Here is a 16,229-nt window from a genome sequence, read left to right as displayed (position 1 = left end):
ATCCTGCTCAACATGATGCATTCTGGACACCGTAGTCACCAAATACGAAAGTTACATAAAACAAATCCACAAAAATTAACAAGAAATCGCATATGTACTGTTGTATATATATTGGTATCTATTATGATGGTCACTCAGACATAAATTCACATATTTTATGAGAGACTTATGACAATATCCTCGTTTAGACTATAGCAGGATGTTTATGCCTCGTTGTTGACATGTTATGATGCTTGACAATATATAACAGCTAAGTGCCTAGCTCTAAATTAGGCTCAACATAAATGAGCGAAATTCATAAACTCAACTATACACCACTGCAATACCGGCTAAGGGCCTATTGCTTGTATGGTATCTGCCTATGTCAGGCTAATCACCCTAGTCTATGAAATGCTGCACATCCCACCTTTTATTTCGAATTTCTCACATCCCCTAATCATTGCCAGGATTGTAAGAAGAGTGAGAAAAGGCTTGAAACTGGGACAGAAGGAGATCACATTGAGAACCCAGATATACTGTGGTGCAATGTGTGCTTGAACTTTACTGGGCCAATGCAAAGTTTGAAGCCCGAAACGAGATATGCCATGGTGGTGATGGATGTGTATTCTAAGTGGTTGGTGGTTAAATTCATGAAAGAGGTGAGCGCAAAGAGTACCATTTCAGTGTTGGAGAGGAGGGTTTTCCCAGGATTCTCATTACAGAAAATGGCACACAACACACATCAGTGGAGATGTGAATGTTTATGGAGAAGTGTTGTATTAAACACTGGTGGACTTCTCTTCTACAACCCACAAGGCAATGGTCTTCTACAGAGGGCCAACCGTAAAAGGGGCACAGTTTGATGGAGGCACAAAGTGGAAAGGATGTGAAGAGTATGGTTGAGGATATGGTGTGGGTCTAGCGGTCCATTGAGAATGCAGCTATTAAGATGTCTCCCTTTGAATGCATGAGAGGGGGATAGCTGGGCACGATTTCCTGCCTGCATGGTTACTTCAGCATGGAGGTATGGGCAAGGTGGAGGAAAGAATGGTGGGTAAAGGAAAAAACAAAGTGGAAGCAGGAGGTTGGGTCAAGTTCAATAAGGGACATGCAGAAGTGGGAATGTCCAAGTACTGGGGCCCAATTAAAGTCAGGTCAGTTCATGATCAGTTCATGATCGGCATGTGGTACTTTAGAATGGGGATGAATGGAATAAAAGAAGAGTTGCATTGTACCAGAAGGGGGTGAATTTGTTTCAATAACTTTCTTTGATCGCAGTGATTGTAGTGGTTTCATGTCGATGGAGGATGCTGATATGATTGGCAGTAAAGTGGTAGAAGGAAGGGGTGGTGGTAAAGAGGAGGAAGAGTTGTTGAACAGAAGTCAAAGAAATCATGGACCACCCGTGCTCTTGAATGACTATGTATTCGAGTAACATGGTTAGTAGTATCCTTCAGTGGATGTCATATGATCTTGAAATTTTTGTAGAGTTGTTTGTTTAAGTTTCCTTTTCTTTTATGTGTTTCTTTTAAATGTACTTGTGTTTTCGTATTGCATATATGTTATTGTAAGGGGGAAGACATGTTATGCCTTTAAGGCATCCTGTATAAAGGCTCTATGCCTATGGCATTGAAGAAGCTTTCGGGTGCGTGATTTCCCTTCTTGTGAACGCTTCTGTCCTGCAAGAGGAGAGCCACGTCCGAGGCAGGTTAACAATGAACCCAGCTTGTTGGCACACTGTTGTTTGCGAGTGGTCACTACAGGGCACAGCTCTTTCTATTTCTACTAATTGTATATGAATATTCAAGAACTATTACAATTTTATTATTGTATTAGATGTTCTGGTGCCAATTCACAAAGACATGTAACAAAACAAGAAAAAGGCTAAAGGAGTACTATTTACGTTCTCGAAAATTCCTTTGTGAATAAGTCGCATTGAATCAAGATTGTAGGTCACAAATATGTGTGTTTTCATAGCATGAGGTCACCATCGCAGAGACCTCTGGACATCTGCTCAACAGATCTCATGAACTATCAGGCATGCTTTTGTGTTCAGGCAACAAGTTGCCATGCACAGCGTGAATGTGGCAGTCAATGGCGAAAGTATTATCTATCATTCACTGGACAGAATGAGCACACATTCCGAGAGAAAGGAACTTTTGTGTTCCATTGTCCGGGTGATGGACCTCTAGACTTGAGCAAAGAGAAGCGTGCTGGGGCGAAATACACAGACTGGGTTCAAAAGCAAGTTTGTTACCATACTCTACTATTTGCACTGTTTCTTAGGGTGGCCAGACATCCAGGGCTTGCCAGGAAAGCTCTGGGTTTTCACTATCTATCCCAGTAAATTTAGCAGCTCCCAGTTTTCAGAGAGGGTTCACTGAACAAAGAGGGAGACAATTTTTTGTTTTTCAGTGCACTAATAGCTTCCCATTGCACTAATAGCTTCCCATCTGAAAAAGTTATTTAAGTTTTAAGTTATGTCTAAAAATACATTTAATTTCTACGTATGGCCTCATTGTTATGTGTTTCAAAAGTGCAATTAAGCCATTGTGTGTCTCTTGTAGACCTTCATCTATGTTTGTGAAAAGTTCAAGTTTTCGGATTTCACAGTCTGTCCATGCTACTGTGTCTAAGATAGTCTTATTAAAGTTCAAACTTTACTGACAACAGACAGGAACACTCCCCTCCCAACAAGTCACAAAAAAAGTTCGGTTTTCTACAATTTGCGCATCGCTGCTGTGCAATGTTACATTTTTCAGGAAGGAAAAGGGAATTAGGATTTGTATCCTCCCCTTGAGAAAATGTTGACACCAGTCCCAAAGAGTTAGCTTTTCATTTTGAACAATGTCCGTGCTGCCAATCCGTGCGCGCAGTGTGTTCTCTGTCCTCCCTACTCTCCAGTACACTAAGGAATGAAAATAATGGACAAGAGGCCATTCTGTCTGTGGTCAGGCCTCCACTCTCAAGAAGGATTTTCACTTCAGAGCAAAAGAGCATCATCTATCCTTCAGTAAATCCCTGACATGTTTGCCTCCTGTTTACCCCTAATATGTAGCCCTCACTTTCTGAAACGCTCTATTTAAAATAAACGATTAAAATTGATTTTTTTTCGGGATCGTAACATGGACACCAAGAAGAAAGACGGCACTGACAAATAAGCCCGATATAAGTGAAATATAATATAAAATACCATACTAAACCATAACGTAATGTTATAAAAACAGCAGAGCATAGCATATAAAATAGCACAATAGCAGAGCATACATATCATAGCATAAAATGCATAAGAGGACAGAATATACGCATCCAATAATGCCATAACATTACATAAATAGCATCGGATATCATAACTTTGCATTACATGTGAAACACCATAACATAGGTAATAGCAAAGCATACACAAGAGAGCATAGCATAACATAGCAAACCACGACCATATAGCATATCATTGCATTACATACGTAGCAGCATTTCATACTTAACGCAGCACAATATACCTAATAGAACACACCGTCCCAAAACATGACAACGTAACATAGCATACCAGTGGATTTCGATAACTCAACACAATGAGAGAAGCATTTCACAAAGAGGGAAACAAATACGTGTATGCTTCATTGAGGGCATATTCTTCGCATGCTACTTTTGACAAACAGCAGGCCTGTTTATGTGTCTTCGAAAGAGAATGTTGCCAATAAAAACCACATCCCTTTTTCACTTTTAATATTGGATTTTTAACGCGTGTAAGTTTCCTGTCGACCTAGGATAAAACTGGTAATGTTATAACTAGATTCCATCCTGTTCACTTTCGTGTGAGTACCTTTAGGAAAGGCATGTGCTGCCAACTACTGTTGCTCGCAGCTTTTTTACTTCGCTGACCTCCTCACAAGAAGCAGATTACATTTTACAGTAAAGAATGTATAGTTAAGAGACTGCCATCTCACAGTTGTCAATTTAAATGACCTGGTTAGCACTTAGGATCCACATGTTCCCCCTTGGAGAATTCGGACCAGCAAAAGACCGAGCTTTACAGTTCTTGCTGCGAGGAAAAATATAAGATGGTAAAGTGTTAACGACCTGGCCTGGTTTCTGCAGCTCCGGTGGGAGTCCTCGGAAAAGGTTCTTCCGGGATGGGCTTCATGGTCAGAGCAGTGTCCGGACCCCGCGCTGGGCTATTTCCAACATCCGCTGAGTTTTGTGTGAAAACACTGCGCTCGTGGGGATCTTCCATGGGTACGCAGGAGAGCCCACGCTGGCGCCGCGACTCATTCAATCAAGGAGGATTGCTGTAAGCTCCGGTGTTAAGGCGATGTCATAAGAAGCAGCTTTACAAGACAAGGTCACCTCAAAGGAGGGGATCTCTTCTAATACCAGACAGGCCTCTGCTTCCTTCCGAGGTTTACAAGTGCACTCAGTGCTAACGCGGGCAATAATGACACCGTCTCCATCAGCTACTGAAACTAAGAAATCTCCAAAATATTGATGCTCTGTAATTTTCAGGGTGGAGTAACAAACAATGTGCCCACAAAAAGGTGCCCCGTAGGTCAAGGCAGAGACGTTCTTAACATTCTGGCAAAAGAAAAGTCCCTATCACAATGTTATTTCAATTGGTTCAAAGATAGCATTAAAATAATCTCAGCTTCTGAGGAGCATGGAGAATGGGGAACAACTAATTGTTTTAACAAGACAGTTTCTGAAGCAGGGCTTTTCTGTTCATTGCAGAAGCCCTTGTCTCCAAGGTCAATTCGTGTTACCCCAATTCTTATGTCTAGTGGTGGATTCTGTCCGTCTTCAAGACCTTGCTTCACTCACAGTCCTACTGAACTGGGAAACCCTGGTGGTTATTAATTAAGATTCTGTATCGGGACTTGTGTGACTCATAGCAACAACAGGCATTGCGCCCATTTACTTACCATCTTGAAAGCCCGCTGGCGCAGGGCAATATTACACAGGGTCACCTCAGCGTCCACGCTATCCTTAGCCAGTAGCTCCCTCTCTTTACATTAAAAAAAGAATATGAGCCACCTTTTTAAGGGATGGAAGTTTTACCTATTGGTCGTTTCTCTCATAAAAGGAGCCAAGACTTTACATATGCCTGGGATTATTACTGAGTTGTAATAAAAAAAAACCTGAATAAAAAGAGTCTGAAAAAAAGGAGCCAAGAATGAAACACTCTTTTTCTGTCAACGTGATGAGGTGAATGTTGAACACTGTATAGTTAGTGGTAACTGATTCCACTGAATCCACCTCTGAGAATGCCATCTACAGAAAGGTTGATTGCCAAGGACCAGGGGCAAAGCTGCCCGCATCTTTACCCAGGCAATACACAGACTCTGATAGAAAATGCTTCCTTTACAAAAAATATACTAAAGTGACACAACGATCAAAAAGCGTAATAAGAAAGGTAGCCTATGTATGTAGAGGCTGTTTAATCTGTTTTGCTTGTGTTAACTTACGTTTCTGACTCTGCTTAGCACTAGTTTTTGAAGTGCGTGATAACACTCTAAGGGGCATATTTACAAGCCCCTAGAGCCACCTTGCGCAACCTAGGTATAATTTTTATTTTACACTAAGGATGCGTTAAGGAGGCCTTTCTCCTGCGCCGTATTTACAAAGTGCTGCAATGCTTGCATTGCGTCACTTTGTAAACCCTTGCACCACATTATGCCTGCGCAAGATATCCAGTGCAGGGAGGCCTGAAAAAATGGTGCAGTGAAATTTACATGTCACTGCGTAATTTTTTCTATCATTTTTAGCGCCTTCTCAGAGCAGGCATTAAAATGACGCATCCATTTTATTCAATGGGCCTCCTGTGCTTGGCTAAACTAGCGTCAACATTTTTGATGCTAGTGTAGCAAAGCGCCACAATAGTATCAGAAATGTTGGTCCTATTGTGATAATGACCGCCATGGTGCGCCATATTGCAAATATGGAGCAACCATAGTGTTGTTAAGTGGGGCAGAGGGGACGCAAGAAAAGTGGCGCATCGGGACCGATACGCCACTTTCTTGTAAATATGCCCCATAGTTGGTTAGATTGGGCCTTGCCTACACTCTTGAACAGGAGCTGAAAACTATATCGGGTGAGTCTCTCCACGGAGACTCTGAACTGAGCAGCATCTTCCAGCCCTTTAATCAGATCATTTGCAGGCTGATTGGGCTGGACCAAGAGTCACCTGGAAAGTCTTTTCATGCCCCCCACCACCCCACTTGCAAAGCGCTTTACGTTTTGGAATGGGAAACCAAGAAAACCATATTCAATGGGGCCACAACAGCGTCTGTGAGCACTGAGCAGCCCAGAGCCCAGGGCCAGAGCAAAGTGGGTAAAACCAGGCTGTTTTTTTGCTGTGCAATTCTACTCTATCCGCATCTGTTGTTTTTGTGTGCTTGTCTCATTAGGCCTTCCTTTTCAAAACAACAAAAATGACAAAACGACCAAACAATTTAATCAAAAATGTAATTTTGTGGATGCTGTTCAGTGTGGTTCACTGTTGTTAAATTATGTTTATGACTCTGCTTGGCACTAGGTTTTTGAGTGATTAAGAATAGTATTTTAATGCTACTAGGGCTACTAGATTAGGCAGCAGGGGCCGACCAAATTAAAATTATGCATTAGGGTTTACTATACTATGTAGCAGGAAAAGGCCCATTTGAAGCATAAAACAACTCGTTTTGTGATGATATTACCTAATTGTTTTGTCAGTTTTTTCTACACATTCTAACATTATCTTGGCAAATGTTTCTACTCTTTAGTACCAGTCAGCCACCCAAGTACAGCAATAAGCCTCAACAAGATGACCAGTCAACATTTGTGAAAGGCCTTCCACTGTGCAACTACACTTTTTGACACGTTTTATTAGTATTTTTGGTCTGTTTGAGCTAGAAACATTTTTTTTCGTAAACATTTGTAGATTGTGCAGGAGATGATGGATTAGGGGAGAAATGCATCAAATCCATAACTATGTGAAAACCTCAAAGGCTGCAAAATCACATAATACTGGTTTGGCCTAGGAATAGCATTCAAGCTTTGTTAGATTGGGCTTTACCTGCATTGTTGAACAACAGCTGAAAAGTTTATAGGGTCAGTCTCTAACCAACGAGGCCCTGAGCTGAGAAACAGCTCCAGGCTCCTTCTTCACAACACTTGTAGGTTAAGTGATTGGGTTGTGCCCAGAGTCACATGAACAGACATTCCATCCTTGCACAGCCCTTTAAGTTTGAGACCACATGATCAATACAGGCTGGGCTTTTATTGGTTGTAGATTTTAGGTTTTGGGCTCCCATTGATTCTTAGAACTAGTTTTTTTATTGGCTGTGGGGCTTACGACTTGGGCTTTCAATGATTACCAGGATTAGATTTTCTAGGGTTCCCTAACCCATTAGGCATGGTCAACTGCTCACTAGAGTTAGTTCAACAAAGGGTTAGGGCGTCCAGCCAGGGCATCCAGATAGAGTGTCAGGTTAAGGGTGCTGACTGTTTGGGACTGTTAGGATCTGGAAAGGGCATATGGCCAGAATTTCTGCCCAGAAAGCCCACACACAACAGATGAGCAGATACACCAGCTCCACCTCCCAGTTAAGATAAGCATTTACTCCTGCAGTAAGCCCCACTCCCTGGTACATTCTCATAGCCACTACACAAGCCGTACAACACATCACAGTGCATCATTTTGATTCCTCATCGTCACATTTTTAGACAGCCTTGTATTAAAGCTTACATCCCGCCTGTCCAATCCCTCATCTTTCCACTTATTGCTTTCTGCACAATCTCACAAGTTTACCCTCTCTACTTTCACGCTCTTACCCCAATTAATTACTTTAATCTCTATGGCTTACCTTATTCCCACCTGCTTACATATCTTTTCTACCAATAACACATCTCTACTACCATTTGCCTTCCATGCTCACACCCTCATTCATATCTGCTTCATTTTAATTCCTTTGCAACTTTATCCAACATTCATATCACACCAATCTTACTACCAATACAACATGCTAAACCCACTCCTAAACATCAACTTTCCCCCATATATAGGCTACATGGCCTAACCTACCTCATCTTACACCTCCCTAGCCTAACTCTTGTAACCGTTCCTTGCACTTGCCACTAGCATCTCATATAACAAATCTGATATAAAATACTACCTCAACACTTAATATTTCCACCCCCCCAAACAAACAATTTCTCACATACAAAAACAGACCACCACTCACTAACACCCTTTCGTTTACTAGGATAACCAGCCTTACCACCAGAAAAGATCATAGACCTTCCCATTCTCACCTTTCACAAACACCATACTCACAATCTCCTTTTACATCCACCACCATGATCACTTAGCACAACTGTACACTACACAAATCCACCCTTCCTCAAATCTCATCAATCTCTGATTTTACAGCTCTCAAAGTAGACTCCTAAGCTCCTCCACCACATTTACTCATACCCTTTACACGTTCAACACTCAAAAAATAAAGGCAAATTCCACCAGTCAGACAAACTTCTAACCCCTCTTTCTACATCAAAACAGAACTCAACTCTGTCTTAACATATCTCTCAAACATAAGCCTATGCCAACAATGATTTCACACACACAATGTGACTCATACTCTCCTTCCCATAAAAACAGCATCAAATCTCTATTAAACTTACTTGAGAAGGACAGTGCAGTTGATGAATGCCACAATTGCCTTAATATCACTTCAGCAACACTTCCCTACTCATTGTCTTCTCATTCACACAAAGAAAAAATCTTAACCAATAATAACAATGTATCCACAAACACCACAACAACAGAAAACAACAACATCTAAATTGGTGAATGTGTGTTCCCTAAGCAAATATAACCATGACATAACTGATCCTCTGAGGAATATACAACCAGAAATACTATTCAGCACTGAAAGATGGTTGGTAAAGGACATGGTCCCATACTACAAGAACCGATCCCTGGTGGCTAGCAAGCCATTACGCATAACCAAGATGGAACAAAAATGGAGGCGAACTAGCCATTATAATTAAGAACATCAAAACAATCGCCATGTTTGAAGTGGTAACTACATAATGTAATGGAGCCTTTCTTGATAGATGCCAACCCCACACCTTTCACTTTCTCTTGCTCTACAGACCTCCACTCAACAACTGAGCTTTTACTTATCCTTTCTAGGTCACAGTTTCAGATCAATCAATTAAACCATCCAATATGTCTGTAGTTGGTGATCTAAAGATCTGGTCTGATACACCAGATATGCATCAAACAAATGCTATCACATTAGGACTTAATAAGCACAACTTGCAAGAGATCATCTCTGTCCCCACCGACATAGCAAGTAATACATGGATATGCGTTTCTCCAATAAAGAACTATTATTCAACACAATCCAAAGGTTATATGGACCAACTATTATAACACTTCTTTCTCATTCAAGATGGCAAATTAAATATCAGCTAAATCTCACCATCCCACTACCACCTACTGATAGTAGAGTAAACTAAACATTCAGGAGCTGGATATTCATACCAAAACAAATTTAAAAAGGCAAAAACAAGAAGGCCACTTGGATGAATGAAAAGCTGAAAAGGATTAATGGATACATCTCAACCTTCAATGCAGATGGCTCAGGGCCAAGAATCCACAAGACAAAATGTTCCTAAACAGATACAATCAAACATACATATCATACACAAAGGATGCCAAAGAAATCCACTACTCAAGCAAGATTTATAATGCCAAATGCCCAGCCAAGGAACCCCATAACATTCTATCCGTATTTCACAGTCCAGAAAACTGTTGATCCCCATTCACCTTTCACAAGACTTCTGCAATAAACTAGCAATGCATTATCAAAACAAAGCACACTGGATACTTATCTAAGAATCAAGAAAAACAACTGCTCTCCTATTGTACATCTAAAACAATCACATAAGATATACAATCTCCATCTATACATCTATATGAGCCATCCAAGAAATTACAAACTCAGAATGTGAAAACCTAATAAGTCTAACAGCACAGTCGACTGCCTGTCTGACCCTTGTCCTCCACACGTTTGACCTGAAAAAGGCATGCATACGTCCTTTCTTAATGAAAACAAACCTAGAGCCCCAGGACCCCAGCAACTACAGACCAATCACAAATGGATCTTTCCTGGGCAAACTGATAGAAAGAGCAGCATTCGCCCAGATGTCACAATTCATTGAAGATAATTCCATACTTTCAGACTACCAAACTGGATTCCACCCAGGAAGGGGCACTGAATTGGCATCATAGCAATCTGGGATGATCTTAAAAACACAGTTGACTACAATGGAGTTGCCGCACTACTTCTCTTGGACCTCTCTTGGACCTTTGATATGGTTGACCATGACACCCTCATTCAAAGACCCCATGAAGCCGGCAAAGAAGGGACTGCTCTTGACTTGATTACATCCTACCTTCAAAACAGAACTAATATTATCTATTCTCTCCCCTTCTCATCCAAACCGCACCTCACAAAAGCTGGGGTCCCCCAAGGACCAATCATCTCACCTTTGCTTTTCAACATCTACATAATATTATTACCAAAACTGATCAATGATTTTGAACTCACATGCTACAACTATGCAGATGACACATAAATAATACTTAAATTGGAATGCCCCAAAGACATTTAAATCTCACAAATCGTCAGTTGCCTCAGAGCCGTTGATCCGTGGATGACTTGGAACCATCTCAAACTAAATGCCTCCAAAACGGAAATACTCATATGTGGTGACTGGAAATATTATGACCCACTGTGCACCTGGCCTGACGATCTTGGACCACCTCCTCATTATCCAAGGAAGTTAAATACCTTGGAAGTACCATGGACTCCAAGTTAGCAATGAATAACCAAGTGTACAAATTAGCACAAACACACTTCATCACCTTGAAGACTCTGCAACGCCACATTGGATTTCCACACAAGGTGCAGGCTACTATCTCTCTTGTACTATCCAACCTAGATTATGCCAATGTCCTCTACCATGGATCATCTCTCTCTATTCTGAAAAAACTACAACATATTCAGAACTCCGCTGTCAGGCTTCTATTACATGTGAAGCCACAAGCCCACATCTCCCCTGCCTTGAGGGCACCACACTGGTTACCCGTTGCCGGACGATCCACCTTCAAGCTGCTTTTTATCACCCACAAAGCTATACATGGAACAGGACTGCTTTTAATCAGAAACAAAATAACCAAATACATTCAACAAAGAAACCTCCGATCAAGATTGGCACCCCGCCTTAGAACACCACGATACAAGAAGAAGACTATAGGTGGTACATCCTTCTCCATTCAAGAAGCCAAATTCATTACTCCCAAATATAAGTTTCACAGATAACTATCTTGTCTTCAGAAGACTACCAAAGAGTTGGCCCTTTCCTTCAAAACCACCATAGTTCTTTAGGAAATATGTATTGCTACTGTGTCATAACAATAAATCACACATATATTCTTGAAACCTGTTTAAAAAATGTATATTTACTCACGGTTAAATATTTATATATATATGTGTATGTTATTCTATGCTTAACATGTTCATAGGTCATTGCATAGCTCCTAGATAAGTTGTTATATTAGATACATATGAATCCCTGCTCTCGTTTTTATATCACACTGATAATTTTTTTTATCATAAGCATTTCACTATTCAGAAATTGTGGAAAGATAAATAAATGTTAGAAAATTACACGTATTAATTAACTTCAAATATTACAAATCTTGAAAGTCTGTGTTTATACAATACTACTTTTCTTCTCATGTTATTATACCCATTATTATATTCCTTGAACATATATTCCCTTACTATGTATTTACATATCTATTTATTTATTACTCTAGTCCTACTGTACTAGAGAAAAAATAAATAAAAATAAATAAAATCTATAAATAAAATTCAAATGATAAATTAGTAAATTAAAGTAAAAAATAATAATAATGAATAAATACATTGGAAAAAAATAAAATTAATGATAAAAAGTATATATATATTTATGTATTTATATATATATATGTATATGTACATATACTTAAATATGCTTTATGCTTAAAAACTTTGCTAGATAAACAGACATTTGAGGTGAGCAAATTTAGAGTGTCGCTGGTGTTGCAGGGTGCTCCTTACTGGAGCTGCTCTCCACCTAAACTTGGGAACTACCTAGAGTTCTCTCTTTCTTTTTGCATAATTTATGTGTCACTCTAACCCTGAAAGGGATTCGTTTTGACTTATACTGGGTGCGCCCTTGTATCTGGACAAAGCAAAAACTCTCTGAAGAGCTCTAATGAGAGAGAAACACGTGTCAGGAGTTACTTTTATTCATTCCAGGTTGGCTTGGATGGTAATTTACCAGTCCAAAGCTATAATACTGTGCCTGTAGTTGTAAATGGCTTTTGTCATTTTACAGATCAGCAAGGTTGAAAATGTGTCAAACCTATGCTTAAAGACTTTGCTGTACAAATGGCAAAAGACTTTGTCACTATCTAGCTCAGCGTGGATAGCACTGTGCTGATCCTATGCTTAAAAACTTTGCTAGATAAACAGACATTTGAGGTGAGTAAATTTAGAGTGTCGCTAGTGTTGCGGGGTGCTCCTTACTGGAGCTACTTTCCACCTAAACTTGGGAACTACCCAGAGTTCTCTCTTCTTTTTTGCATGATTTATGTGCCACTCTAACCCTGAAAGGGATTTGTTTTGACATATACTGGGTGCTCCGCTGTGTCTGGACAAAGCTAAACCTCTCTGAAGACCTCTAATAAAAGCAAAAAACGTGTCAGGGGTTGCTTTTATTCATTCCAGGGTGGCTTGGATGGTACTTTACCAGTCCAAAGCTGTAATACGGTGTCTGATGATCACCATCTCTTAGGCACTTAAAAGAATCAAGTAATATTTCTGGGATTAGGATGTTGTTGGTGAGAATGAATATTGCTTTTATACAATGCCGGTGAATGTCAGGAGCATACCCAGTTCTGTGCTTTGATTCTCCATCTGTGACCTTGAGCAGAGGACAATCTGCTCTTTGTACGGTAGCATTCACTTCAGGAGATGAGAACATTTTTGGGATCCCTTGTCTTGACCTGTTTACATACTGACACATTACACTGCACTCAGTCCTTTGCTCCCAAGACCACAATTCCAGAGCATTGGGAGTGGATGCTCTATCCAAAGCATGGCTAAAAGAGTTATGTTTGCATTCCCTTCCTTTCCCTTGATTGCTAGTTTACCTCGTTTGGATATGACTGCCATCTATAACTTCAGGAGCAGAGGGGTGGATGTCCTGATGGTAATTCCATTCTGTTTACAGCTGGCGTAATGTCTTTGCCACAGGAGGATAGAAGAGGGGATACTGACACTTATCCTGGCTGCAATCGCATGGTCTCTGCATCTCCCCAGACAATTCTTTTACAGCGGTTGTGTGCATCGAGGCAGAAAGGCTTATTTGGCCAAGGCAAGGATTCTACAGACAGGTTGTCACTGTAGAGCAGTCTAAGCAACTTGTTCCTCTGAAGTTTGATGCATGTCACTGTGTCTTTCTCAGCGCTTTACTTCTCCTAGGAAATGTAGGGCCAGATGTAGCAAAAATAAAAATTGCGACTTGCATTTTGCGAGTTGATGCGACTCGCAAAATGCGAGTCGCAAAGTGGAATGCCAGAAAAAAAAGCGATCCGATTTTGCGACTCGCAGCCGGACTCGCAACGCTGTGTGCGAGTCCGCAGTTTGCGAGATCGCTGTTTGCGAGTGTGCAAAAACGAACTCGCAATTAGCGAGTGGGTGTCGCAAATTGCAAATACCTTCAAAATTGCTTGCAGATGCAGCAGAACACTCCAGAAAGCATACCAGAACACCCTGGAAACACTTCCTGGCACATGATGATGACATCACAGCCAGGAAGTTAACAAATACACCTGGGAGGAGGGCTCAACAGTGAGCAGTGTCTCTGCCACTCACAGTAGCGTGCTGAGGAGTGGTAGGCACAGCACCATGGACGCAGCAGGGACCAGCCAGGCTGGCAGGAGGGGCAGGAGATCATAGATAACAGCCAGGACAGATTCATGTGGCACATGGCGTTAATGTGCCACATGACTGGTTGGCATTTTCCTGCCCATGGACAATTTCAACTTGTATATAGTTTCTTCATGACATTAATAAAACAGTTATTTTTGTTCCACTTAACAAATGGTTAATAGGTGAGTATGGTGGGAGTTGACACGTACCGTCCAGAATATTGCGTTGCAATGTGGTCCCGTCTCAGTCTGCCTTGATTAGCTAGACTCCTATCCCCATGATGGCGATGTGGTTGTTCTTGCTCTTCATCATCAGGATCTGGGTCTGCAGGGGTGAGAGGTAGCCCACGTCGGGTGGCTATGTTGTGGAGGATGGCGCATGCGACCACAATTTTGAAAGCGGTAATGGGGGTGTATTGGAGGGCGCCTCCGCTGCAGTGGAGGCATCGGAATCTTGCCTTCAGGAGTCCGAAGGTGCGCTCTATGAGGTTCCTGGTCCTCTTATGCGCACTGTTGTATTGCCTCTCTGAATCATTGCTGGGTGTTAAAAATGGAGTCATGATCCATGGCCTTATATGCACTGTCACCTGTTGGGCACAAAAGTACACTGTTAGGAAGTCCAGATAGTCGTGCACAGTGACCTGTGTGTATGTCTGCAAGGTGTATGCAGCTCTACCTAGGAGGTATCCGTCTCCAAACTCCCCACGTTCCAGGCGTTGATGTATCCCACTATGTCTAAAAATGTATGAGTCATGGGTACTGCCTGGAAACTTAGCTACGATGTCAGTGATGACGTAATGGGCATCACAAACAACCTGTATGTTGAGTGAGTGGGTACACTTTCTGTTGCGGAAAATATGTTCCAGATTAGCGGGGGCATATTTGAATGTGTGTCCCATCTACACATCCAATTACATGGGGGAAGTGGGCAATGCGGTACAAGTCCAGCTTCGTGCTGTTAATTTCTGCCTCATTCCTTGGTAAGTATATGAACTGAGACCTGTGCGCTACTAAGGCATCTAGGAATGCCCTGAGGAACCTTGACACTGCACTTTGGGATACCCCACCTGCCACGGCAATGACCCCCTGATAGCTCCCTGAGGCCAAGAGGTGCAGTGCGCATAGTACTTGCACATGCGTAGGGATGGCGCAGCCACGCAGAGTCTTGTGTTCTAGCTGTGGTTTTAGTAAATCTATGAATTCTAGAATGGCAGCGCTGCTAAGGCGGTATTTATCATAGATCTCCTCTTCAGTTTGCTGGAAAAGGGTCTGCCTTGTTCTATATATCTTCTCCTGTCTGTGGCCCCTCCTCCTCCTCTGCTGGGCTGCGTAGACTCTCCTCCTCACTGCTATCAGGTATATGTCCGCCATCTTGAGTGACCCAGATGCCTTCTGGGTCTCCTTTTATACTTTGGTAATGGTTACCACCTGCTCTGAGTTAGTGGTAAATGCGACTTGCAAACTGGGCTTTTTGCGACTAGTCGCAATTTGCGAGTTGCAATTGCATAAGGTTTGCGACTCGCAAATTGCGACTTGCAATTTGCGGGTCGCAAAATGGGGTCGCAACGGATGCGACTCGCAAACGGGTCCCATCGCTTTTTGCGAGTCGGAAATGGGCTTTTTGCATCCCATTTCCGATTTTGCACTGTCGCAAATTGCGAATCGGCCCGTTTGCGAGTCGCAAACGTTTGCTACATCTGGCCCGTAGTCCTTTATACTGATCCTTTGAGGATTTGTGTATGCCCGAGGGAATGGTGATGATACATTTTTAGTTACTTACTGATTATACTTGTTACACTAACTCCTACTCTTCCTCATCTTTGTACTCATGTTCCTCCTGTAGTTCCAATAGATGGGCTACAATCACTTCTCACATTGGGTTTTGCTTTTTACTTTGATAGATGACACAGGAAGTCTAGTATGTGACGCCATTTGTATTTGGACTCAGTGAGCTGTCTCAAGGTGTGTGACAACCCTTATGACTGTGACTATATAGAGTAGACTAAGAACATATGGGCCCAATATAGAATTTGTGCAGACAGGTATCCCATCACAAACATGATGGATATCTCGTCCATCTTATTATTATTGCATTAATAAAGTGGATGGTACATCTGTCACGTTTGTGACAAAGTACTCATTAACCAAACTCTTTCCATGAAAATTACAGGCAAGTAATCAGAAAATGATATCTTTGTTTCTTCCTCTCTTCCTTTTTCTCTGT

The 16,229-nt window shown here is 41.5% G+C and overlaps 1 protein-coding gene and 1 long non-coding RNA gene across 7 annotated transcripts in view; one reads left to right on the top strand and one right to left on the bottom strand.

The window, feature by feature from the left end:
• LOC138260130 (uncharacterized) overlaps positions 1-16,229 on the top strand; it is a 234,893-nt gene that overhangs the window by 22,496 nt on the left and 196,168 nt on the right. The gene's annotated exons all lie outside the window — the stretch shown is intronic.
• The window catches only part of EML1 (EMAP like 1), a 752,203-nt gene that overhangs the window by 584,907 nt on the left and 151,067 nt on the right, over positions 1-16,229 (bottom strand). For 3 of the 6 annotated variants that reach the window (XM_069208303.1, XM_069208304.1, XM_069208305.1), the window contains exon 1: positions 4,060-4,235. The exons of 2 other annotated variants lie outside the window; for them this stretch is intronic. In XM_069208303.1, coding sequence (XP_069064404.1) covers positions 4,060-4,213 — 154 coding nt within the window. In that variant the 5' untranslated portion in view covers positions 4,214-4,235. Of the gene's footprint in view, positions 1-4,059; positions 4,236-16,229 lie in introns of those variants that run through there. One more of the 6 variants, XM_069208306.1, reaches the window with a different exon arrangement.

This window comes from Pleurodeles waltl, chromosome 9 (genome assembly GCF_031143425.1).
Source record: "Pleurodeles waltl isolate 20211129_DDA chromosome 9, aPleWal1.hap1.20221129, whole genome shotgun sequence".
Taxonomy (NCBI): domain Eukaryota; kingdom Metazoa; phylum Chordata; class Amphibia; order Caudata; family Salamandridae; genus Pleurodeles; species Pleurodeles waltl.
Note: the sequence above shows the minus strand (reverse complement) of the source record. Positions and strands in the feature narration are given on the sequence as shown.